This window comes from Typopeltis vanoorti, chromosome 3 (genome assembly GCF_054136105.1).
Source record: "Typopeltis vanoorti isolate ZY-2024b chromosome 3, IOZ_Tvanoo_1.0, whole genome shotgun sequence".
Lineage (NCBI taxonomy): Eukaryota > Metazoa > Arthropoda > Arachnida > Uropygi > Thelyphonidae > Typopeltis > Typopeltis vanoorti.
This window is the reverse complement of record NC_143551.1, coordinates 50344210-50371907: the sequence shown is the minus strand read 5'-3', so window position 1 is coordinate 50371907 and position 27698 is coordinate 50344210. Positions and strand designations below refer to the sequence as shown.

General features: G+C 36.1%; 1 protein-coding gene across 1 annotated transcript in view; it reads left to right on the top strand.

Annotated features, from left to right (window-relative positions):
* Positions 1 to 27698, top strand: part of LOC150108117 (uncharacterized) — a 246960-nt gene that overhangs the window by 43637 nt on the left and 175625 nt on the right. Inside the window, exon 3 of the mRNA XM_090390602.1 lies at positions 14295 to 15316. Coding sequence (XP_090246728.1) covers positions 14537 to 15316 — 780 coding nt within the window. The 5' untranslated portion in view covers positions 14295 to 14536. The remainder of the gene's footprint in view (positions 1 to 14294; positions 15317 to 27698) is intronic.

Here is a 27698-nt window from a genome sequence, read left to right as displayed (position 1 = left end):
TCCTGGTTCTATGTGTAAATTTTTTGAAGATGCCATACTGTTGAAATAGCTGGTGATGTCATTACTTATGTAAATACCCTCTTACATGTGTGAGTTTTCTATAAACAGAAAAGGATAATGAACCATTTGGTAGTCATGTCATTAGTGTGTCTAGCACCTAACAGCCACACATAAATGTATAGTTTGGCTATGCCATTTTAGACGATATGTTTGCTGTTTAACCTCTGCCCATGGTGACCAAAACGAGGCCATCAAAACATTTCTGGACAGCTACTACATACATACATATCAAAATTTTTATTTATTAAATTTCAACATTAAAAAAATTATTTATATACAGTAAAATATCATATGGACTTTTAAAAAGCAAGGTTTGACTGTAATAAGACATGCTTGTTCATCCTGAGCACTGGCATTTATAAATACATGATATTTATATTAAATACTGCAGCGATTTGCCAATACTTGTTGGCTCTTCTTCATTTATATCATCCACAGAGGATGCTGACACAGCCTTGAGTTGAAAGATATGCCACTTGAAAATTGACCAATATGAAAGTTCGATGTAAATATGAATGGTTCAGAAGCCAGTCAAACTAAGTCAGTAAAATCATATATTAAAAACTGAAACATTTTGCATTCATGGTTATAAGTGACAGTGGGAATGTGGAATTGTATTTTACAGGAAAATAACAGTAACTAAGAACATTCAAATGTAAAATATCAGTAATGCAACATTAATAGCAGCTGCACCCTTCTAAGAAAAATCAATGGAGTTTGTACTTTGTTGCATCTGGCATCATATATACTTGCCTAAGTTATAACACCTGTGTTTTCTTTCCTTCTCTTTTCTATTATTTTCATTGGGCTTATTGAATACTTCCAAGCTGCAGAGTGATTAGTTTTTGTAGTAATTTTTCATGTTTGTAATTGTGCTGCTTCATTAATATAAGTTGTATATATTTTATTATACATTTCTATTCCTTATTAATAATTTCACTATGGATATAAGAAAACTTTTTGGTAAGAAAAGAATAGAAGATGAAATTTCAGAATAAGGATGAAAAGAATGACAATTCAAGCTGGAAGAGAAGCTGAATCATTTGCCATCAGTCATGATCTGTCACAAACAAATAGTTAACCCACCAACCAGAACACCAGGTAATCATCATTCTTCTAACACACTGGACCTTTTTTCTTAAAGCTTTCTTTCTAGCTGTCCCTCCAAATACACTGTCAATGTCTACTCTCCCCTTCTCAACTCTGACCACAGTCTTATTCAAGTCTCCTTCTCCACAATTCATTCTCCTTTCAGCCAATCTCAGCCTCATATCCTATGGCGCTCCAGTTGTGCTAACTAGGATGACCTCCAGAACAATTGCCTTTTCCATTGTCAGACTACTGTTTTTGCTTTCCTGATCCAAACATCTGCACTGAACTAATATCTGAAATAATACTCACTGGAATGCGAACCTTCATTTCCCACACCACTTCGAATTCCCAACACTCCAGCTTCTCATTTTGCTTACACAGCAACCCAAAACAAGTGTAAAAAAAGTTATCAGTGATTTCAAAGCAGACTTCATAAGAATGAAATGAAATAAACTTGCTTCCTACTCAACTGGAAGTTGAGCCTTCTAATCCCTTGCTAAGGCTGTTGAGTGTAACTTCTGCTCTTTCTTGTTCCCACCTCTCTCTTGTGCATCCTGATAGTGCCATGATAACCTCACCTAAGGAAAAGGCAGACCTCTTGGTATCTGTTTTTTCCTTCCAACTTTTGCTGAACAACCAAGACAAATCACCTCCTACACTATCATAAACTGCTTACTGTATGCCTTCTGTGAACTTTTGCAAAAAGGACATCAGGAAAACTAATCTCAATTCTGATAAGGCTCCTGGTCTAGATGGTATTATTTCACTTGTGCTCCAGAATTAACACTCATCCTCTATCGCCTATATAAGCTACCATATTTAACTGGCATCCACCCAACAGTATGGAAGCAGGTCTTGTCTTTATCCAGCCTGTGCCCAAAAAGGGAGACAAAAATCAGTCATCTAACTGTTGTCCCATTTCTCTCATCCATTATTTTCAAAAATGAAGATTATCAACAACCAGTTCCTTCACTACCTGGAGTACTACTTGTATACTCATTAATTAGTGATCATCAATATGGATTCCACCATTGTCATTCTACAGATGATCTCACTAATCTCACTCACCTTTGAACACATGCCTTGGAAAGATTTGGATAAACAAATGTTGTCACTCTTGATATTTCAAAAGCATTCAATGCTGTCTGGCTTCGAGGCCTCCTGAACAAGCAATCATCTTATGGCATCACTCCTACACTCTGTGATTGGATTGCCAGTTTCCTTACTGGATGATCATTCCATGTCCTGATGGATGGCTTCCTTTCATCAGCTTTCTCCATCTTTACTAGAGTACCCCAGCGTTTTGTACTTTCACCCAGACTCTTCCTCCTTTATGTCAGCGACCCCTCTCTCTCTCTCTCTCTCTCTAACTTCAGATCCTGCTCACAGTTTTGCTGATAACAGTACTCATCATTCCTCTTCCTCATTTGAGAAACCTTGTAGTACTCAAATGATAGAAGTGTGAAAATCTTCCAGAAACAATCACTTAAAAAAATGATTTCAACATCTTCAAATGGATTCCAAACACAAGTGGTACAGTAATAAGTAATTGGTACAACATTATTTAACAAATTAGGATACATTACAAATGAGACCCACTTAAATTTAATAGGTAAATTATACAAGGAATAATAGATAAAATATGAAGGAAAAGAAACTACGTGGGTGACCAGTCTGAAAAGTTCTCAGCCTAAGAATGAAACAATGAATTATAATTTCAAAATTATTTTTATTTTTCAATATAATCTCCCTTAAGACTAATACATTTATTCCAGTGATGTTCCAGCATCATTATCCCATCCCTGTAGTGGTTCTCAGTAAGATCTGCAAAATACCCCTCTACAGCTGCAATCACTTCTTCATTCGAAGAAAAACTCTGACCAGCAAGGAAGATTTTTAGTTTGGGAAAAGATGGAAGTCAGAGAGAGCCAAATCTGGAGAATAGGGTGGATGTTCCAACAATTCATGGTGCAGATCCCTTAATTTCCCCATTGCCAAAACACCTTTGTGGGCAGGTGCATTGTCCTGATGAAAGATGATTTTTTTCTTCTGCAAACCAGGTCTTTTCTCATGAATGTTTTCGTCTAGTCTGGCTAAAAGATTAGAATAATATTCCCCAGTTATTGTTTTACCCTTTTCAAGATAATTAATAAACAAAATGACTTTAGCATCCCAAAACACTAATGCCATGACCTTCTTTGCCGCTGAACAACTGGCTTCTGTCCCCTGTTTTGACTGCTGTTTGGTTTCTGGTGTGTAAGGGTGAATCCAAGTCTCATCCATAGTAATAAATTGATGCACAAAATCAGTTTTATTCTTGTTAAATACACTCCAAGCACTGTTCAGAGATTTTCTTGCGAGTACGTTTTTGATCTGTGCGGCACCCATCTTGCGCAGAGCTTTTTCATTTGCAATTCTTCATGCAAAATGTATCCTACAGATTCTTTTGAAATGTCTATAGTCTCAGCAATTTCACACACTTTGACTTGCCAGTCACCCAATGCATCGTGTACTGATCAATGATTTCTGGTGTTGTTATACTTTTTGGACATCCTCCATGTGGATCATTTTCAAGGCTGGTACGGCTGCATGTAAACTCAGCAGCCCATTTCTTATTGTCGAAAACGAAGGAGAAGAGTGCCCATAAACTTTTATGAACTTCAAATGAATTTCTTTTGGCGTTAAATCTTCTTTTACAAAGAATTTGATAACCGCACGATACTCAATTTTATCCATTTCAAGGAATACAGACAACACTTTGGATTCCAACAGCTGTACAATAAAAACTACTTGATAGAATGACTTGCATTTCATATAGATGCTTATGACAGATGTATCAACTTAGGATAAAAAAAAAATCTTGCCGATAGTGTTGCCATTTATGTTTGAGGCCGAGAACTTTTCAGACCACTCACATGTATATAAGTTATATATATAATAAATATGGTCAGTTGTTCCTCCAGTATCTTGTACAATCGACTGCTCTTTCTGTGCAGGATGTAAGGTCCTCTCTTGTGCAAAGCATTTGAAGAAGGGGACAAGAACTAGTTGAACAATTGTAACGTTCTGCACAAAATCTAAAGTCCTAATTGCTTTATCTTTCTGTTTTTGTTAAAAAAAACAAAAACAGAAAGATAAAGCAGGTATTAATTTGGTCTTAAGATGACTCTCTCCCAAATCTTTGGCAAATTTATACAGCCATACTTGTTGGTGATGAAAGAGACAAGAATAACTGGTTAGAAGAAAAATGCAAAATGGCAGAAAAGCTATCAAAAGAAAATAAACCTTCATGGATTATATAAACAAATAGACCAAATTAGTAAGACATGGACAATAAAAATTATAATGATCAAAAACAAAGAGGGACAACTAATTGAAAGTAAAACAAAAAGAATGGCCAGGTGGGAAGAATACTTCAAAGATTTATATAATAAAAACAGCTCCCAGGATATTACGATTCCAGCCACTGAAATAGAAGAGGAAACAAATATCTTTACCAAAGAAATAAATAGCACACAGCATAGAAAAACTCAAAACTTGGAAAGCACCTGGCATTGATCAAATACATGCAGAATTCTTAAAAGCAGGAAAGGAACAACTTTTGGGAACCATTAAAAACATTATTTGAAAGGATCTACAAAAACGAAGCAGTGCCTACTGATTGGACCAAATCAGTCATAACTCCTATATACAAAAAAGGAGATAAAACAGAATGCAATAATTACAGAGGCATTAGCCTCCTCATTATTCCAAGTAAGGTTTTTATGAAAGTACTCCAAAAACAAATCAAGCCATATATAGAACTGGCACTAGGAGAAGAACAAGCCGGTTTCAGACCAGTGCGATGCACAATTGATCAACTATTCACCTTAAGACAGCTAATAGAAAAGACACTAGAGTACAACCAAAGTTTCTACATAAATTTCATAGACTTTTGTCAGGCATTCGATTCAATCCGTAGCAGAGAACTATGAAGAATTTGGAATTCCCAACAAAACCATAAGAATAATAAAGAACCTATATGAGAAATCTGAAAGTGCAGTACGAATGGAGGACACCCTAGCCAACTGGTTCCACACACACACAGAGAGAGCAGAGTAAGACAGGGATGCAATGTCACCAGACCTGTTCAATCTGACACTGGAAGAAGCAACCGATAAGGCCTTAAACAATGAAGACTCTGAAATCAAAATATATGGGAAAAATGTGACAAATTTAAAATTTGCAGATGACATTGCATTACTTGCAAGCACAGAAGAAAATCTACAGGCGAATTTCTGATCAAATAAAGGAGGAGTGTATAAAATCTGGATTAAACATAGACAAAACAAAATTATGCAAATAGGAAAAAGAAGCACCAATCTGAAAATTGAAATTGATAGTAAGAATCTAGAGCAGGTAGAAAACTTCATCTACTTCCAAGGAGTTATTGAGTACAATGGTGAAATGATTATTATTATTAGTGACACCTCCGAGGAGTCCGAAGACTCATCACGGGAGGACACCCACTGTACAACTCTCCGTCTCCACTAGTACACAGAACCTCTACTACCAATCACCTACATCAATGCCATCTACTGCCCACAGCCTCCACCGCAGCTAGTATTTTTTGTCTGTTAATTGTGTGTGTTCTGAAGGGCCGATTTGTCTGTATGCGGGATGAAAAATCTGAGTTTCCTGGAGAAAAACCCTGCTACCTCTGTATGAGATCGGCTAACTCTCCTTCAATTGAAAAAGTCCATATAAAGTTCCTCCTCTCATGACGAGAATCGAACTTAGGCCTTTTCTAATCGAAGGGCACAACGTACCATCGTTCTTCCAATTGCGCTACGGAGACAGTTTATAAAAGATATAAACAGACGAATCAATCAAGCATCCCAAACTTTTGGACGACTTAATAAAATATGGAAGTCAAGAGACATCAAACAAGTAACAAAAGTAAGAATCTATGAAACAATGGTCCTCCCAATACTCCTCTATGGAAGTGGATGCTGGAATCTCATAAAGGCTGAAGAGAAAAAATTAGTTACTGAAATGGGTTGGCTAAGAAGATTACTTGGAGTATCTCTGCTGGATGGACTAAGAAACGAAGACATAAGGAAACGAATAAATCAAGAAATAACAATAATAGACAAAATCCAAGAAAGAAAACTGCAATGGTTTGGCCATGTGATCAGAATGGGAACAGAAAGACTACCATCTAAAGCCCTGAATACAACGATGGAAAGTAAAAGATCCAAAGGATGGCCCAGAATTAGATGGATAGACAAAATAAAAGAGGACCTGAAAACCAAATCACAACAAGCGACACCAAACTGGACAGAATTGTTCGGACTCTCCCGGGACAGACAGAAGTGGAAAGTGTTCATTCGGCCTGATCATCATCATCCAGATAGATGATAGAAGAGAGAAGAAGAAGATGCTTGTTGAAGTTTGGAGTATGTTTCAAGGCTTCTGTTGATTCCAGGAACAACCTCTCTGACTTGTAAAAGATTCTGTGCTGCACCTTTGTGAATTTATCATCGTTAGCCTTAACCAAAGAAGCCACCAGTGCGTTCACTCGGGGACACAATTTTGCCGTTACTCCGAAGCAAGTTCTAAAAGCCAAAATAATGACTTCCGTTGAACGGTGAATATACAACTTGCCTCCAGCTTGAATATACAACAGCCAATAACATTCGGTTAGATTTGGCCAATGTCCTAATCCATTGTAAGCCTCCCAAAAATAATATCCCACATAAAGAAATCATTGCTCTAAAAGAGCTACACAATAATAAACTGCATTATCATAACCAAAACAGACAAAGGGAACACAACTGTGGTGATGGATTCAACAGAATATGAAAGCAAAATGCACACACTTCTCCGAGATGATTCAACATACCAAATTATAGATCGGGATCCCACCAACTCACAAAAGAATAAGGTGTGCAAGTTATTGAAGAACCAATTCACTTCCTGGCCTAAAGAAACAGTTAACAAACTCAACCCCTTCCACATTAAAACACCAGGGATATATGGAACACTAAATATTCCCAAACAGTGCACCCTTATGCCCTATTGTGGATAGCATAAACAGTCCCACATATAAACTTGCTAGAAATTTAGCCAAGCTACTAGCCACTCTCGCAAAACAATTCTCCTTCTTTTGTTAAAAAAATTCTACCCACCTAAAAAGTGTTTTAGAAAACTATACCTTAAAAAGTTCAGACATAATGGTGAGTTTTGATATCACCTTACTATTCACAAATATACCATTAATAAACCACAAATATATTTATGATATATTTCAACTATTTAAATTCACTGTATAGGCAGGTTTTTTTAACATGGAAAGGAGAAAATTATACAAACAATTAGATGGGACAGCTATGCATGCCCCCCCCTCCTTAGCCAACTTCTATTATTATTATTATTATGTGACGCCTCCAGGGAGTCCAAAGACTCATCAAGGGAGAGTGTGCCAACAGCATCGAACGATTGAACCCCTTCCAACTAATAACCATGCTGAAACTTGCTTAACTTTTTGCGTGAGCAATTAGTAGCAGAGGCTCTACCAATTGACCAACCTTTGCTGGCTCAACATAGAACACTTGAAAAAGCTAGCTATCAATACAGCCTTATGGAAAGGGCTGCTATCCAGATCGAATTCAACCTTTATTGAGGTTTCATCAGTGGGAGCCAGACCCATAAGTGGTATCAAGGTGGAAGTAATGCAGAAATCATATTTCCATATGCAAATAGTCAAAAGGTGTTGCATCCTATTACTAAAATACTCTGGATTAGAGATAAATATTGAAAGTTTTTTCAATTGGTTATACTATAAATTAAAGATGCCAAACCAAGGCTTTGGCTATGCTATGTTGATGTGTTTGCTATTTGGCCACATGGCCCAGACACATTGGATACATTCTTAGTGCATTTAAATAGCCAGCACCCAAAAATCCACTTTACAATGGAACTGGAAGCTAATGACTGTCTGCCCTTCCTGGATACACTCACCACACATCTTCCAGATGGTTCCATATCATTCTTGGTTTATTAAAAACCCACACATACAGGGAGATATTTACAAAAAAAATCACACCATCACCAATCTCAACAATATGGTATTCTAAAAATACTAACTCACAGAGCTAGAGTGATTTGTTCTGATGACATTGCTGTCGCTGCTGAAGTCACTCACTGACGTCACACCTTCTTGGTGTGACATAAGTGACTGAGTTCTTTGTCTATCTTATGAGAATTATAGTCATTGGCTATAATCCCTATAAGATAGACAAAATACTTAATGCTCCCCAGAAATTCCCCCCCCCCCACACACACACATACTGTCTGCCACAGAAAACTACAACAAAACTGTCACCATCCCATACAGTAAAGGCACATCTGAAAAGATATCTAGAGTGCTTAACAAATACCAACTATGCATTGTATTTAAACCATATGTGAAATTGGCAACTCTCATCTGTTCACCCAAGGACAGAATCTCTCCTTTATCACATCCAGGAGTCTATGAGGTGCCCTGTTCTTGTGATCAGACCAACTATGGCTTTTACTGTGTTCTGCATGTGAAACTGTGGGAAGTAATGAGAAGAATGGGTTTTTCTTTAATGCAGATTGATAGTAACTTGTACAGGGAGCAAGAAGCCGTGATAAGAATGTTGAATTGACTGATTGGCTTTTCAGGTTGGAAAAGGAGTTAAGCAAGTTTACTTTCTCCACACTTGTTTAGTGTATATGAGGAGTACATTATGCATGAAGCATCAGATAAGCTCAAGATAGATATTAGGTAGATTGATCAATAATCTGAGGTATTCTGATGATACAATACTCCATTAATGACAAGGTAGAACTAGGACAAATCCTTGACAATGTTAACAAGATCATTAATAACATAGGACTTCATCTCAATCCTAGCATGATAAAGATTATGGTTTTCAAAGGAAATACAAACAGGGAAGCTCTTGAGAAACAATTGTACCTTAATGGAGAAAGAATTGAGGAAGTCAGCAAGTTGGAGTAACTGGGATCCATTATTAATGTGAAGAATTGCTGTTCAGAAGACATCAGAAGAATATTAGGAATGGCCTAAACAGCAGTCAGAGACTTGTCTAAAATCTGGAAGGATGGATCTGTCTCCATGGGAATGAAGTTGAGGATTTTTGGATGCAGTTGTTTTTTCAACAGCGACTTATGGATGTGAGACTTGGAACCTAAAGAAGCCAGATAAGAAAAGGATAGCCTGCTTTTGAGATGTGGTGTTACAGAAGACTGTTGTGGATATCATATACTTGAAGGCATACAAATGAATGGGTGTTAGAAAAGATCAGTAGGACTTTAAGGATACTGACAGAAGAAAGTTAAAACATTTTGGGCACATTGAAAGGATGGAAGGAGAACTTCTCAGAACAGTAACAGAAGTTCCTGGAAAAAGAGGAAGGGGTAGCTTTCCAGCTTCACCTTTAAATGGATGGTGTGTGTGGAGTGACTGATCTTCAGAGATTTGAAGCCTCCAGAAAAGCATACAACAAGACTACATGCCGTGGCCTGGTGTGGCACATCACTGAGCATCAGAGTGACCATACGGCATCTGTGGATGCCCAGTGAACATATGGATGGATATGTAACTCAGTGGAAGTGATGTTTGCACTCATCAGTGCTAAATTCGTGAAGAAAGAGTGTCACGAGTTAATTTCTACTCGCCAACTAGAGGAACTTTTTCTAAGCCTTTTTTCCCTACCAGTTCCTGAGTTAGTCGATCTCTGTTATGGGCAAGCTGATTTTTCATCCCATAAACTCAAGAAAATCAACCAGAGAACTCGCACCATTTCAGACATGACAAATATTGTGTCAGGATTAGGGACTGCGAAATTACGGCACTTGTTAGCTGTCTCTTCACTGCATGCCGCTTTAGTTATACTCTTGGGCCAGTTATCTCTGATTGGCTACCAGTGGAGACTGAACTGCCCACTCGGTCTCCAAAAGTTTAGATAGGGCTAAAACTGCCTCGCCTACTCCTTTTATTCCCTTATATGGAGTAGGCGAGGCTGTTTTAGCCCTGTCTAACTTTCTAGCTGATATGATTTGTTAAAATTAGTGGTGGTGATTGGCGGTAGATGGCATGGTGAGTTGCAGTCAGTTGGTGGACTGAATGGTGGAGACAGAGCTGTAGAGGCGTTGCTCTCCCTCGATGAGTCTTTGGACTCCCTGGAGGTGTCAAATAATAATAATAATAATAAAAATATGGAGTGCTTTCTTTTCTAAATTATGTTGCTCTTTGGTATGGAAGACAATAGATGGCAACAGCTTTAAACCTGATATCATTTGTGGAATCTTTCAGAAGATGAACAAGTCATGTTAGAGGCTTAATCAAGTGAAACAGCACTGAGAAAAGATTCACAATATTATTTAATTCTTCCAGTATTTCATCTCAGTCACTGAGACATCATCAGGGAGTGCAATATGAGACGTGACATGCACGCGTGCACGCGCACACAAATTAAGTGAAATGGGGATGAACGACTAGGTGGAATACTCTCTATGTGCAACTGCTAGTGGCTTAGGATGTAAACTGAGATCCCAAAGTATTATTGTTTCCTTTATTTTAGTAAGTTTAATGCAACCATATTTATTTAAATTAGGCTGATTTGTGAGAGTAGCCACAGATTTTAAAAACAGGCTTTCTCTTCTAAATTTACTACAATAGAGCACTATTGGTCTTTTTCAAATCGATTCTGTGAGTCATATCTAAAGCATGGTCTGTAATGTTCGATTGACCATAGTCATGACTGCAGATGTATTTTTTTTATTTTTCCATGTGGATGGTGGCTGATTTTCCTGTCTGTCCATAATAAGCTAACTTGCAGGAACAGGGAACTCTGTATGCACCTTGAACTCGAAGAAGAGGGAGTTGGTCCTTAGTGGAGCAAATAAAGGTAGCTAATTTTTAGTGTGGCTTGATAGCCATGTAGAGGTTTAATTTCTTTAAGATTCTGGCTATATTATTCTTGGCCTCGGACATAGGGATGATGATAGCATTACTAATTGATATTGTTGGGGGGGGTAATGAAAAAGTTTGTGAATGTATTTGCCTGTGTGAGTTGTTTTCATGTATACTGAAAAGGGGCAGGTTACCATTAGGTATGCATGTTACCAAGGTGTCTAGTAAGGCTAGACTATTATTAGTTTCTTTATCCATAGTAAAAGATTCTAGTGACTATTGAGGTGAGAGAGGAAAGAGTCTAATATGTTTGGGCTATGAGACCAGATAGAAAACACATCATCCACAAATATTAACCACATAGAATGTTTGAAGGTTTTAACATATGGATTATGTTATTACAACATTTTCTGTGATGCACAAAACATCAATGTTTGGAACAAAATGGAGAGTGATATCAAAACTAAAGCCTTTTTTTTAAAAAAATATTTTATTTTCATTGCTTGTTAAAAATATAATCTGATAGATTAATGATAACTTTTTCATTATTATTATTATACTATCCATGGAGTCGACAGACTCATTGTGGGCGGTTCATTCAACTGACAACATATTTATCATATATAATCTTAAAATCCTTAACACTTCTGCATTAACAACACATTCTGATAATGCATTCCATTCACTGACAGTTCTCCATGTAAAAAATCTACTCCTCACACCCTTCTTCACCACACTTTTACATAACTTACAGGAATGACCTCTGGTTCTTCCCCTATCACCTTCTACTCTTTTTATAATCCCTCTGGATTAATCTGATAAAATGCTCTCACTAACTTAGGCATTATCATATCACCTCTTTTCCTCCTATCCACCAAACTCGGCAATCCACATTTCTTCAACCTCTCTCTCCATAGCCAGCATTCCAAACTCATGATATTGTCTTAGTCACTTGTCTCTGGACCATCTCCAATGTCTCCACATCACGTTGAAAACCGGGTGACCAGATCTGATTACAATAGTCCAAGTGTGGTCTGACCAGTGCCTTATACAGTGGCATAATCACTTCCTTATCCTTGCATGTTAGAGTACTTCTTATCATAGCAGTACTACAATGTGCAACCTTTGCAACACTAGCAATATGCCCTCTAAACTTCAGTCTCCTGTCAACCATCACTCCCAAATCTCTTATCTCATCCACTTCCTGCAGTACGGCACCATCAATATAGTACACAGCCTTATATTTCTGCACTCCAAAATGCAACACCATGCACTTATTGATATTAAAACTACAACCTCACTCTTTTGTCCAAATAAAAAGTCTATTTAAATCTTCCTGAAGGGATTCACCATCAGCAGTGCTACTTATAATAATTCCCAACTTTGCATCATCAGCAAATAATGAAAATTCCCAGTCAGTCCACATGATATATTGTTTACAAACAAGTTAAACAGCAGGGGAACCAAGAACAGAAAACCCTGGGGGCACGACACTGGTTATCCTCCTTTTTTGAGACACTGCTCCATCATACACAACCTGCTGGTATTGTTCAGAGAGCCAATCTCTGATTCATCTAGCCAATATACTATCTATTCCCATCCTCTGCAGCTTGTATATCAACTTATCATGTGGTAATCTATCAGATGCTTTTGCAAAGTCTTAGAATATCACTGTATATGATTCTCCCTTATTTAACACACTTGTCACCTTATCATAAAATGCAAGTAAATTAGTAAAATAGGACCTGCCCTTTACAAATCCATGCTGACCATCATAAAGAATGCTATATCCATCAACCCAATTCTGTATTCTATTCCTAACCAATCTCTCCAACACCTTGACCAGAGCTGCAGTTATACAGGCTGGCCTACAGTTGGAGACTTCTGTCTTAGAACCATACTTGTGGAGTGGTACTATTTTGCTTTCTTTCCACTCCTTAGGAACCCTACCCACTGCAAGACTTTCATTAAATAACCAGGTCAAGGGCATAACCAACTGTGGGGCACATTCCTTAAGAATATGTGGTGATATTAGGTATATAAATTTCTTTTTTTATCTTCATATTGTACTTAGAGAAAAGTCTGAATGAATGGGTCATCATGTTGTCAAGAGAGCAATGCAAATCCAAGCAAAGTCCCACATTGGGCTCGACTTCAACAATAGTGAGTCTAGTAGAATTAGTTCTTTCTGAACGGAAAGCTGAGGATTTGTCGTAAAAGCCTACACAACATTTATTTGCTTTTGTCCCTCCTGCCTCTCGTGTGTAGTAGTAATATAAAAAATGGATGCATTTAGCTTTGCTCAATTTAACATGCTCTTTAATCATCAAACACCTAGGATTATGATTATCTCTGCATCACTATTGATTGTGTTTTTTCAACAGTTTAAGAGTTTTAAATTTTTCATCCTTTTTCAACCTACCATCCTGCAGAAGCCATTAGATATAAGTGTGTGAAACTAGTTGGTGCATTTCAAGTTTGTAAGTTACTATAACAACCAGTTAAAATTATTTTTTTTTAAACCAAAATTTTAGTTCTAAACATGAATTTGAAAAATTTTTACAAATAAAAAGTGACTTAAGATGTAAAAGCATTTGTTAAGTTGATTCAAAAATTATTTTGAATCCACAGAAAAAAAGTTTTCTGTTTTTTCTGTAATAATTTATGTATATTAATGTATGTATATTACTGTAATAATTTCTGTATATTAGTAACAATGATAAAATTAAGAGAGAGAAAATTTTCCACTATATAGAATCTGTTCAGCTCACATATCCCTGACTGAAAAAGATGCTATTTTTATTCATTTATTTAAAATTTTTTCACCCCAGTAACGTGTAACATGCTATTCAAGTTAAGAGCATTAAAGAAAGATTTTTTTTTTACAGATCAGTTGGTAAAAAAAAAAAAAAAAATCTAAGCAACACAGCTAATTTAAGAAAAAAAAAAAACTATTTTTAGTTTGGTATAATAATTGGAAGTGATAGGAATTATATCACTAGGCTTGCTCATACCAAGTATAAAGAAAAATCAACAAGCTTTGTTTTTATCAAACATGATTTTGTGTGGGAATTTATATTCATGACATTGCTTCCATACTAAAAATGATGACTTTCGGGAGCAAACATAAAGGTCTTAGTTTGTAATATTTATAATATGAATCCTGTCTTTCTGATCAATTATTCTCTTTGATTTTCAGATGTCTTCTTCACTGAAGTGCACTGCTATGTTTATGGGAAGCTGCTTTGTCTTTCAAGTTAAAGTACTTTCAATACCTGTAACATGAGAAAAAAAAAAATTGTGCCAAACATAAAACAGACTTCAGTTATAAATTTTGTTTCTCAGTATATTTTTGTTATTTAGATAGTTGTTTTACTTATTTTAAAATTGTGTGACGATAGGGAAAATGCCACTTTCTGAGTGGCATTTTGGCAGTCTGAAATGAGAATGACAAGCTCTGATAAAATGGAAAAGACTGGATCAGGAGTCTTCTCCTTAACTGCTACGCAGCAACCGACTACAAACCAGAGTCCTTCAGTTCAACCACAGGTCACAATGACTCCGCAGCAGCAACAGCAGCAGCAGCAGCAGCAATGTACTGAGATACCTCCGATACAGCAATATGGCATTTCTCTTCAACAATCGTTAATGGCACCACTGCAACAACAGCATCGTGCTCACTCCAGATCTATGTCATCTCTACCCCCAGAATCATTCATGATCATCCGCAGCAAAGCACTAAACCGGCGCGTAACTATCAATGTGGGAGGAGTGAAACATGAGGTCTTATGGCACACTTTGGAAAGGCTACCCCACACAAGGCTTGGGCGTTTACGTGAGTGTAATACTCATGAAGCCATAATGGAGCTTTGTGATGATTACAGCTTAGTAGATAATGAGTATTTTTTTGACCGCCACCCTCGCTCTTTTAGTGCTGTTATAAATTTCTATCGTACAGGTAAACTTCACTTGGTGGAGGAAATGTGTGTTCTAGCATTCAGTGATGATCTTGAATATTGGGGCATTGATGAGCTATATCTTGAGTCATGTTGTCAGCATAAATACCACCAGAAAAAAGAACATGTGTATGAAGAGATGAGAAAAGAAGCGGAATCTCTGAGGCAACGAGACGAAGAAGATTTTGGTTTTGGTCGTTGTGCACCTTATCGGAAATTCCTGTGGGACCTTTTGGAGAAACCAACATCATCTCTTGCTGCGAGAGTAAGTTGCTTGTTTTAAATTATTTCATGATATGTAACTAGCATTGTTATGAAATATGTTATATTTAATATATTTTGATTTTCAGATTAAATTTTATTTTCATCTGCTTCTGATGGAAGTTTTTTTCCCCCCACTTGTTGGACTATAATAAATTTAGTTTAATCCTTTATCCAGTTTACCTCCATTGCTTCTACCTTAGTATCACCACCTGGGTCTGTCTCCCACTGACGAGACCTCAATAAAGGTAGAACCCGGTCTGGGTAGTGGCCCTTCCCTTAATGCATAGCATTATACATGTCTGCAAGGAGATGGGCTTTGCATTATGGGAGATACTTCAGATGCAAACTTTGTTTGCTTACACTTGGATAAAGGATTAAACTAAATTTATTATCTGCTTCTGATATATAATAATATATAATGTTATTATATAATAATAAGTATTGTGAAAGGTTTAAGGGATTTTTATTTTAATTCCCAGTTTAATATCTTTAAAATTGATTGATTCTAGAAATAAGTGAATGTTCACACACTGCTTTTTATTCCTTTTTGTTATTCTAATGCTTTATATTCTTTTCTATTGTTGGTTGTCTTAAACCCCTACATTACTCTTATGTAGCTAAATAGTGCCTTGGCCATTTTTCTTGAAGCTGTAGCATTCTTATATAACTCATCCTACTAGGAATTATGTTAGTGTGTGTGTGTGTGGGGGGGTATGCTTGACATGTGATGTATCCAAGCTTTGTGTTTGAGTGCACATGAATGGGCTTTCGTTTAATTGTTAAATTTAAAAAGCATTGGTAATTAGATGTGTTTAATTCTTAGATAATTATAAAATATTGGACTAAAGTGAATTGCTTATCTGCTAGAATAATACTATTTAGCACATGCTCTGTTTTCTTGTTGTTACATATCCTATCATGCAGTATATGCACTGATATTCTTGGAAGTCAAAGTCCAAAGTAATTCTGTCTTTTCTTTTCTTTCTTTCTTTCTTTTTTTTTTTTTGATTGATTGTTGCTCTATGTGTGTAGTCAGCCCTCTTCATTGCACAATTAGATTTTCAAGTAAAGTGTATATATATTCAAATTGATCATAATATATTAATACAAAGTCTTAGTTTATTTCTAACAGTTGGAATAACAGTTGTGCTCCCAGAAATAATTTTTGACTAAAGATATTGTTATTATTAATTGTTTTTTATGTAAAATTTCTTCTAACATTAGCCTGTGTTAAACGGAGAAAATCCCCTCTTAATTATAAAGTGACTTGAACATCCTGTTCTCTCAAGAGGAATGAGAATTATAACCTCATAACTGGTTGGATAAATGACAACACATCATAAGTTTCTTTCTGCCAATTATTTTTCTTTTAATACATGTAGAATTTATAATGTTGTTAAACGATATTGAAATTCATAATTTTAAAAAATAATAAATCCTTCTAAGCAAGTTGTTGTTTCTTCTGCTTTTTTGCGTTTATTCAGTTGTGTAGTTAGTTTTCTTGGTTGCTCACTTGCAGGTTACGATAAATGGCCTTTTTTATACCCAATTTTTCTTTGAATGTTGGAGTGCTCCAGGATTTGGTTCTTCATTTAATTGTGTCATTATGCACATTAGTGATTATTAATTTTAAATCTTATCCACATTTTACTAATGAGAGTATACATGTCTCCCTATTATTCATTTTTACAAAACCTTATGTACAAATACTCAAAATTTTAAAATCTGTTTTACTTGCACCCTACATTTTAATGCGATTATTTTTCTTCAGTGCAAAGTTGATAACATAGTTCACCTACACTACAATCTCATCAGTTTTTCTCTAACATAATCCCACAAGTGTGTAACTTTACACTTACTATCATGGAATTAATAACCATTGTGATTTGCCTACTGTTCCAGGTTCTACATACCATTCTGTAAGTGCTACTTATCTTTGCATCAGCAGAAAAACAATTGAACATCTCCTGTCAGTCCTTCCCAATATATCATTAATATATAGATTGAACAACAGTGGTCCAAGGACTGATCCTGGAGAGAACACCACTGGTCACCTAAAATCTGGTAGATTTACACCCTCCATATACTGCCATTTAAGCAGCTTTTCAAAGTTTCCTCTGCATTAATGATATCCTTCCTATTCAGTTAACTGATACCATGGGACCAAAGATAGTGTTCTCCCGTGTTTTCGCAATTACCAGCTTTTGTAGTTCAGCACACCACCTGTCCTAATTGGAACATCAATATAGTTAGGTACTTCCCAGGACAGTACAGCATGGTCACAGATGCAGTGTTTCAGCACTGTGTCTATTCTACAAGTACTTCCTTAGGCTCTGCTCCTGAATGATAGTTGCCAATAGTGAATTGGCAGCTATCATTCATGCTCTTATATTTCCTCCACTTTCTGTTGCATCTGTTAATACAAGAGCAGCAGCTGCCCAGCATCCCTTTACTGTGCAACTGCAAACACTCCCAACATGATTTTCAACTTCCTCTTTTATTCCGTCTACCTCTGTCCTCTGGAACAGCCTTCTTCATGAAGTAGTCTCAAACAACTACAACTTGCAGCTCTTCAGAAAAAAGCATGAATAAACTCCTCTGTCTCGGTCCTCGTCTGCACCCCACACACAGCACTGCTGTGCTTATGAGTCTCTTAACCTCTTGTGTATGGAATCCATATTGGAAAAAAAAAAAAAAAATTGGCAGTAGAAGTTTCATTGTTAACTGAGATCCCCTTCTCATGCAACTTTGAGTTCTTTCTTTTACATGCTACTTGAGAAAGTTGTCTTGCGACAGCTCAATAAATTCTTTTTCATTCTTATCATGAAATTTCTCTTATACTCGATTAGCGTTTGGATAAGTTAAGTCAGCCATAATGATTACTCATTAGAGTAAATTGATGCATTTCATCGTGCTGAGCATCTGAACCACCAGGTCTGTATCAACACCTCACCATGTATTTCATCCTGTCAGCCTTGACTTCACATCAGATAGCCTCAGAGTTACTGCTACGTGGGATGTTATTATTGCCATCGTGAGTTTCTACCCTAACTGGATATAAATCATCTGATATCTGTGTGTTAAGACTTATGTATTGGGAGGACTTCATGGTGGAGGTTTAATTGAATATTTACAGCACTAGGAAAGGATAAGAACAAATTTTAATGTTTCCAATATTTCATCTCAGTCACTAAGATATCTTCAGGAATTACAAATAACTCATATAACACACTTACACAAAGACAACACAATACTAAATAAAATACGTGGTTGACTCTAAAGTCCTGTCTAGGTAGTGCACCCTCTATGGCATTTGTAGGCAGCCTAGGATGTAAAATGAAACCTCTGATAGTTATTGTTTCCCAAATTTTGGGAAGTTTTATGTATCCATATTAATTTTAGGTTGATTTCTGTTGCTGTAGATTCTAAAAACAGTCTTTCCTTTTTAAATTTACTATGATGGAGCATAGTGGTTTTCTTCCAGACGATCCTGTGGGTATTATCCAATACATGGTCTGCAAGATCAGATTGGCTAATTTCTATGGCCATAGTTGCAATTGCAGATGTATGAGTTGTGTTGTTCTAAATGGATAATTACTGATCTGCCTGTCTGTCTTAAGTAGACCATCTTGCAGGAACAGGATACTTTATAAACTCCAGACAATGAGAGAGGAGGGAGCAGATCTTTGGTGGAATGTATAAGGGTAGCAAGTTTTTAGTAGAGCTTAAAAGCTGTGTAGAGGTTGTACCTTTTTAAAAATTTGGCTAGCTTTTCCAGTGTACCATGGATGTAGTGGATGGTCATGGCATTTCTGAAATCCTTCTGAAGCGATGGCTGAGGAATGGGGGAGGGAGGAACTGATTAAGTTTAAAATTCTGTAATCACTGTAGCCATTGGAATGGAAGGTGTTGTGTATCAGTTCAGTTGAAAGGGAGGCTCCACTGGAACAAAGATTATAGGATCTATTGGTTAGTTTTAATAATGCCATATTGTTGAAGGGGGGGGGGTTGTGAATGTATCTACTTGTGTGAGTGGGTTTTCTATGTACATTTCCTGTGAAAATACCTTACACTTCAGAATCAATTTTTCTTCACAGTATTCTTCAATCTCCTCTCATCTCTTGATGTAGTTATTACCTTTTGACTGCTATTGCAGCAATTATTTTGAAAACTCCGGTTATTAGAATACTGTCTCAATACTCTACTCATGCTTGCTTGAGAACATTTCAATTCCTTAGCTATATGCTGTTGAGTTTGGCCTTCTTTGTGTAGAGACACCATACGAAACTTTTTAGCTTCTGATATGTCACTCATTCAACCTATGTTTAGCAAATGATTAACTGAAATTCATTAACAAACAAACGAATTCCTCACATATGGGTCAGTCCTGCAGCTACTGAAATCTATGCTATTTCTCATCATCATTAGTGTTCTGTCTCTTGACAGGTCCAATGGTATAACTCAGCAGATTCTCTTCCCCCAATTTCTTCTGTCTCTTGCTTCCTCCTTCATTTCCTCATATCTTCTTGTTCCCATTATATCATCAAGCATCATTAGTCGTCTTCTTCCTCTTGGTCGCTTTCCTTCAATTTTCTCTTCTATCATTCTTTTCAGTAGGCTGTCTCCTCTTAATACATGTCCTATCGAGTTATGCTTTCTTCTTCTTATGGTCTTTAGTAAATTCCTTTCTTCTTCAACTCTTTGTATTACTTCTTCATTGGTGATTTTTTCAGTCCACTTTATTTTCTCCATTCTTCTCCATAACCACATTTCAAATGCCTCCAACATTTTAGCTTCTTTCTTCCTAATTGTCCATGTTTCTGACCCATATAAAGTCATACTCCAAATATAGCACTTAATAAGCCTTTTCTTTAGATTTTTATTCATTTTATTAATAAACAAATTTTTCTTGCTATAAAAGGCATATTTTCCTTTGTTAATTCTTTCTTTTATTTCCGTGTCACATTTTCCATTTTCTTGTATTATACTACCAAGGTATTTGTATTGTCTCACTTGCTCTACACTTTCTCCATTCATCATCACCTTGATATTTCCTGGAGACTCTCATCACTTTTGTTTTCTTTGCGTTAATTTTCATACCATATTTCTTGCATATATTTTCAAATTTTTGCATTAGGTGCTGTAGTTCATCTACAGCGCCTAATGCAATTAGCTAATATTGCTTGATCATCTGCAGATCTAATATTTTGTATTGTTCTTTCTCGAATAGTGATTCCTCTTTCCTCTTCATAAAATTCTTCTTTTATCATTTCTTCTGCAAATATATTGAAGAGCGTCGGTGACAGGCAGCATCCCTGTCTTACACCTCTGCCAATCACACATTTTTTAGTTTTTCCTACTTTTGTCTTTATTATGGCCGTCTGGTTCATATATAATTCAGCTATTAACCTTCGATCTCTCCAATCTAAACCTATTTTGTGTAATATTTCCATCAGATTTTCCCATTTCACCATGTCAAATGCTTTTTCAAGGTCGATGAAACAAATATAAACTTCTTTATTTACTTCTATATTCTTTTCGCATATGGTCCTTATTACTCCAATTGCATCTCTGGTTCCTCTGTCTTTTCTAAATCCAAATTGATCATCCCCCAGAAAATACTCCACTCTATTATACAATCTTTGATTTAATATTCTTAGCAGCACTTTGGAGGCATGTGAGAGTGCTTATAGTTCTGTAGTCACTGCACTTAGCAGGATTGTTTTCTTTTCAATTGGTATAAGAATACTCTCTGTGAAATCTTTAGGCCATACTCCTGTTTTGTAAATGAGGTTGCAGTTTCCATGTTTCTGTTATACCTTTGTTCTCCAGTTGTTTTAGGATTTCACTAGGTATTCCATCCACTTCTTCCATCTTTCCACTTTTTAATTCCTTAATTGCTGTTTCTACTTCTCTCTTTAGTATTTCAGGACCTCTTTCTTCTGTTGAGATTTCATTTTGCTCTTCCAATTCAATTTTTGTTGGTCTTTCATTTTTTGTGTCAAGTTCTTCGATGTATTCCTTCCATCTTTCACCCTGTATTTCAATATCATAAATCAGTTTTCCTTGCTTATCTTCTAATGGCAGATTTCTTAATGTTTTTTTTAATATTTGTAATTTCTTTTGCTTTTTCAAACATTTTATCATATCGCCCCCTTTTTTCCATTTCTTCAATTTCTTTACATTCTGTTTTCAACACCATTCCTCTCTTGCTTTATCAGTTTCTCTTCTCAGTTCATTATTTAATACTTTGTATTTTCTTCTTCCCTCTTCAGTGTTTACATTTTTTCATCTTCTTCTTTCTTCCATTTTTCTTATCATTTCATTTGTAATCCATGGCTTTTTAATTCTTTTCCCTTCCACAAAAACCTATCTCTTCAGCAGCTGTTTCATATATCAAGTTTTTCAGTTGATTCCATTTTGCATTAACATCCATAGTTTCTTCAGATATATTCTCTTTGTTCCTTATTTTATTTTCCAGTTCTTCTTTGAATTTCCTACCTGCATCTCCTTGGAGTTTTTTTAGGTTCCACCTTTTCTTGCTTTTCCCTTTGTTTATTTTCTTATATTGTATTCTTAATTCCATAACAAGCAAATTATGGTCTGAGTCAATATCAGCTCCTGGATATGTTGATATCCTTTTTACACTGTTTCTGTACCTGTTTTGTATTAACATATAATCAATCTGGTATCTTGCGATATCACCTAGCATTTTCCATGTATATCTTCTTCTCTTTGGAAGTTTAAACCAAGTATTACCAATGATTAGTTTGTGTCTTTTACAAAATTCTATAAGTCTTTCACCTCTCTCATTCCTTTTTCCAAGGCCATATCTTCCTGTTATTCCCTTCTCTACCTTTTCACCTACCACCGCATTCCAGATGGTACACCTTTTAGTTCTGTCTTCTTCCATTATCTCTTCTATTTGATTATATATCTCTTCTACTTCATTTTCATCATGGTCACTTGTGGGCATATATATCTGTATAATCATTATGTCCACAGGCTTTGCTTTTAGTTTAATCATAATCACCCTGTCACTTTTATATATTATTTTTTCTACTGAATTTTTAACCTTTTCATTCAAAACAAACGCTACTCCATTTTCTCCCCGTGTTCTACAGGAATATATAATTCTATAACCATCACTTTCAAAATCTCCTATATCTTCCCATCTGACTTCACTTAGCCCAACCACATCCAATTTATTCCTCTCCATTTCTTTCTTCAAGTTCTCTAATTTACCAGCTCTTAACATTGTTCTTACATTCCAAGTTGCAACATGTATAGTTTCTATCTCATTCTCTCTTGGATGGCTTATTTTCTTCCTATTTTCCTCAATACTTGGGATCCCATCCTCATTGTCCATTTGAGGATTTCGTAGGTTAACGACCTGAGAAACCTCATTTCTTCTTCTGCCGGGCATGACATCCATCGTTTGCCGATAGACCCCATTTTTGCCAGTTGTGGAAACTAAATTTGCCAAGTTCACCATATTTCTTGGAAATAATACTGAGGTGGTTTCCCGTTGCCTTCCTCAGGAAACCATTATGGCATGGTTTCAAACCTGGGAGAGCAGCAGACCCCCAGTGCTTAATATAGGCTACTCCTCTCACTACTAAAGGTAGAAAATAAAGTAAATAGAAAAGATTCACCCCTAGCCCTTGAATTATTCTAATAGCTTTGGGGGGAAAGAACAAGAAGAAGAGAAGAAGTATAAAGAAAGAAGATAGGGACCAGTCTACAGATAATATAACAGACGTACATTACATGAAGTAAGGCATGGTCCAGCATCAGGTACCTCTGGTTTGCCATTCCAATACTCACTAGAGTGACAAAAGTGAGCCCTTGAGGACTCACTATTTCTATGCTCCCCAAAAAACCAATCAGAAAAATTTGGAATATTCTATTTTGAACCACGCTAAAATTATATTTAATTTTGTGAATGTTTTCAAATAACAGTTTTCTTAAATTTTATTATTATTATTCAGGCCTCCATGGAGTCAAAAGACTCATTATTGGAGGTCCTTTCTAAGAAACACAAAGTCTATCATACCACTCCTTGAATTCATTGATCGTTGTTGCTCTCACCACTATATCAGGCAATGCATTCCACGGTTCAACCACCCTCCATGCAAAGAAACCACTCCTCACCCTCTTGCTCACAGCTTCCTTTCGTAACTTCCAGGGATGGCCCTTTGTCATTGCTCCTTCCCACTGTTCCACTAAATATCTTACCTCACACCATATGCTTTCAAAACCATTAGTGTCACTGCCTTCCAAAGCCCCCCACTCTTAGAAGGACATAAGTCATCACTTATTATAAGCAGTACTCCACCGCTGCGTTTTTCCCTTCCTATCCTGTTAGGATAGGAAGGGAAAAACGCAGTGTTATTATATCATCTTCCGTCAACCACGTCTCAGAGATCCCAATAATCTTTGGCCAGGCTGATGCTATCAGCACCACCAATTCATCTCCTTTATTCTGGATACACCTGGCATTAGTATAAAGCATAAAAATGTCACTGCTTCTATTGAAGCCCTTCCAGACTCCACTGGACTCGGTGTTACCTGATGTTGTCCCCTTCTCCCAAGCACCCATCATGGGTGAAGATTAATCCTGATAGACAGTATCCAATCTACTGATCTTTACTGTAATTGAAGGCCAGTCATGTTATTGGGATACATATTCAAAAAAAAATAAGAGAAGCCAAGTAATCTTACAATGGAATATTTTAGCATAATGTTGAGTAAAAGAAAAAGAAAAGAAAAATCATACATAATGATTTTTCTTTTTCTTTTAATACCACAATTTTTCTTATAATACCACAAAACATACCTGGAATGATCGGTTAGTTCTGTTTTCTTAACTTAACCATTTTACTGCTGTTTACAGTCTGAAGGAAATCACTCATGCAGTTGAAAATGTTATTACATTCATACTACCAGCAATCTATTACAGATGTATATTTCACTATCTTACCCATTTAAGAACATTTGTCAGCCGAATTGGCCCAGTGGATAGTGTCTCTACTTTGAACAGTAGGTCATGAGTTTGAATCCCATTATGGTCATTGATGTTTATAAATGTTTTTAGCTGGGAAATGAATTTTGTCATTTATGAGATCACCACCCCACTTACTAATGGCCTTAAAACTGCTTGAAAAATGTTCCACATTTGATCTCTAAAGTGAATAGAGTTTCTGTATTATATACAAAATAAATAACAAATATTTAAAAAATAATAATAATAATAATAAAAACTTAGCCCACTCCTATTACTCCTATCTTGGTTTCAGGAATTACATTGTCAAGGGTAAAAATAGGATAGGATAAAATATTCACTATATTTGAAATATTTTGAGTCTGTAAACACATTAATACCATAAGCAGTCGAAGGAATGGATAATCCATAAGCACTGTTTTACAGACCAAACTTGATTATTTTTACAAGTTTCTTCAAGTTTCTATAAATAAAATCGTGGTCTTACACCGTGGGATGAAAATCATCTCTTCTACTGAAAAACGATGCAACCATCCATTCTACAGTCAGATGCAGTCAGCATAGCTATCAAATCACCTGTTTGGTGATTTCTGAATATATTTACTAAAAACATTTGCCATTTTTTAGTTTCCAGATTAGTATTAAAACACACATGTTGCATACAGTTTCTTCTACATGTCCAGAAATACAATAATTTACCAGCCATGTCAGCTAAATCCCATCATAGCATAGATGTTTGTATTGCATATTTAGGTAGAAGAAATGATTTTCATCACCCAGAATGGCAAGCCCATTATTCTGCTTATGGGAACATGAAGTGACTTGTATGAGGGGGGGGGGGGTTGGAAAGTTCTCATGAACATCTAGAAAACAAAAATAACATTAAAGCAACTGATATAACTGCAAGAAAGAACATTTCTTAAACCCTTTAACCCCTCTTCCCCTCCCCCCATGTTTCTTCAAATTGTAATAGTTCTTTTTCTTTTAGGATATATAAGAAGACATAAAATTAATTAATTTTTGTTCTAGGTGTTGATCAGAACTTTCCAAATCATCCCCCCCTCCCCCAGTGTACAAATACATTGTTTGGTCAGTTTAGCAACTTAAGTTTTCTTATTTTTTTACCTCAGTTACTTTAAGCATGTTGTTACTATTATGGGACTCCATGAAGGCTAAGGACTCATCACAGTAGGCCATGCTACACGGAGAATATCAGTCTAGCTATCATAACTTGAGTAAGCCACACACATTGAAATTGTTAAATGGTAAATCATGTATAGTTAATTAAATAACTGATTTAATTGCAGCCATTTATATTTATGAGAATACCATTTGAATCAACCTTTTGTTTCTTTTTACATTGATATAACTATAATAATTAACTCCCTGTGATAACAATTTTTTTCTCCTCATTCTGAAACATTTAAAAATTTTATATCTCAGTTCCATAACTTTAAGAACACACGGTTCTGTCTTTATACAACCAAATCTGAGCACAGTAATATCTAGATGTGACCATTTCAAAGCCTTATAAAGAGGAGATAACTACTTGTCAGTGTGTATATTTCATCATCCAAGTGATCCTTTGTGCCATTTTGATTACTTTTGCAATATGTCTTCTTAACTTCAACTCCCTGGCCATTATCATTCATCTCCAAATCCCTTGTGTATTCATTTTATTTTAACTGGACAGTCCCATCAATGTAGTACATGCACAGCTTGTAATATTATATTTTCATCCTGAACTGCATAACCTTCCAGTTGCCACACTGGACCATTAACTTTTGTTTACAATGCTAATCAGTTTAAAACGTCCTGCAGGAACTTTACATCACCTCTATTTACTGTTGCCCTTCCAGTTTAGCATCATCACCAAAAAACTAGATATTCTCCTCACTTCATTTTCAATTATTTCATTAGCACACAAACTCCTCTGGTATCTGCTTACTTTTTTTGATTCTGCTTCTTGCCTTTGATATCATTCTCTTCTCTCTCTCTCTCTCTCTCTCTCTCTCTCTGTGTGTGTGTGTGTGTGTGTGTGTGTGTGTGTGTGTGTGTGTGTGTGTGTGTGTGTGTGTGTGTGTGTGTGTTAGTCATTCATGTTATCAGTTTACATAATAGATTTCTATGCAGTATGTTGTCTAATACTACATTCACTTCATTATAGAAAGTAAGAACACATGCATTTTACAGACAAAAAAAATACTGTTGTTGGTGATGGGCATGGCAGTAGTGTCATTGTATGTAGTTGGAGAATTAAGTAGTAAGGGAAATGGCGAGAGTAGAGTGCCCCCCCCCCCCCATGATGAGTCCTTGGATTCCTTTGAGGTGTCGTGTTGCGATAATAAATTAATTACTAAGTAAATAAATTAATTAAGGCAAGATCCACCTTTCACATGTATCCCACCTTCTTAGACTATTATATTCCTTTCCACCTGTTCCTGAATTTTAACTCTTACTCATAAAATGCTGAATTGTTTATAATTTGCTACCCCAGTCTTGGAGCATCTTCTATATTAAGGAACTATCTTGTCCTCTCTCTGCTCTCTTGGATTCTTGTAGTATTGAGAATTAAATTAAACATGATCAAAAACATCTTCTGACAGTTGTCTTGTACTGACGTTGACTGATATCCCATCCAGTTCTATAGCTGTATACATACTGAGATTTCAAAATGTAAGCATCTCATGATCTAACTGTTACATCTGTTCTTCTGATCCAAACACCTGCTTCAAGTGGGTCATAGAAATTATCCTCACTGAAATGAAGACCTTCATTTTTGCTTTCCAAGCCCTGCTTCAATAGAAAGTATACTAATACAGTTGAAGGGAAAAACAGCTTACCATCTTGCATCTAGAACTGCTACTGGCAAAGCCATTTCTGATTTCATAAAAGCTACCAGCATAAAACTTGCCTCTTGTCCAAATGGAATCTGTGCCTTCTGGTCCCTTGCAGTGGTCATTAAATGCATCTCTTGATCACCTGTGCTTCCACCGTTACAGCACCCAATGATAAAGCTGACCTCTTGGCATCATTATTTTCTTCCAACTCCTTGCATAGATGACCAAGGTAAATTGTCTCATACCACACTAGTTACTGAGCATCATATTCCTCCTCTGGTTTTTCTGCAAAATGACATCAAAGTAATACTAAACATCTTGAACACTAAAAAGTCTTCTGGTTCCAGTAGCATCTCTCCAATTGTACTCCACAGCTAACATCCTCTATCACCTCTTCAATCTTCAGTACTCAGTCAACAGTTAACCAAACACATGGAAGCAAGCATATATAACTTTTTTTCACAAAAAAAAAAAAAAAAAAGATGAAAGTTGATTGCTCAATTACCATCACTTCAGTATTCTCCATAATAATACTCATC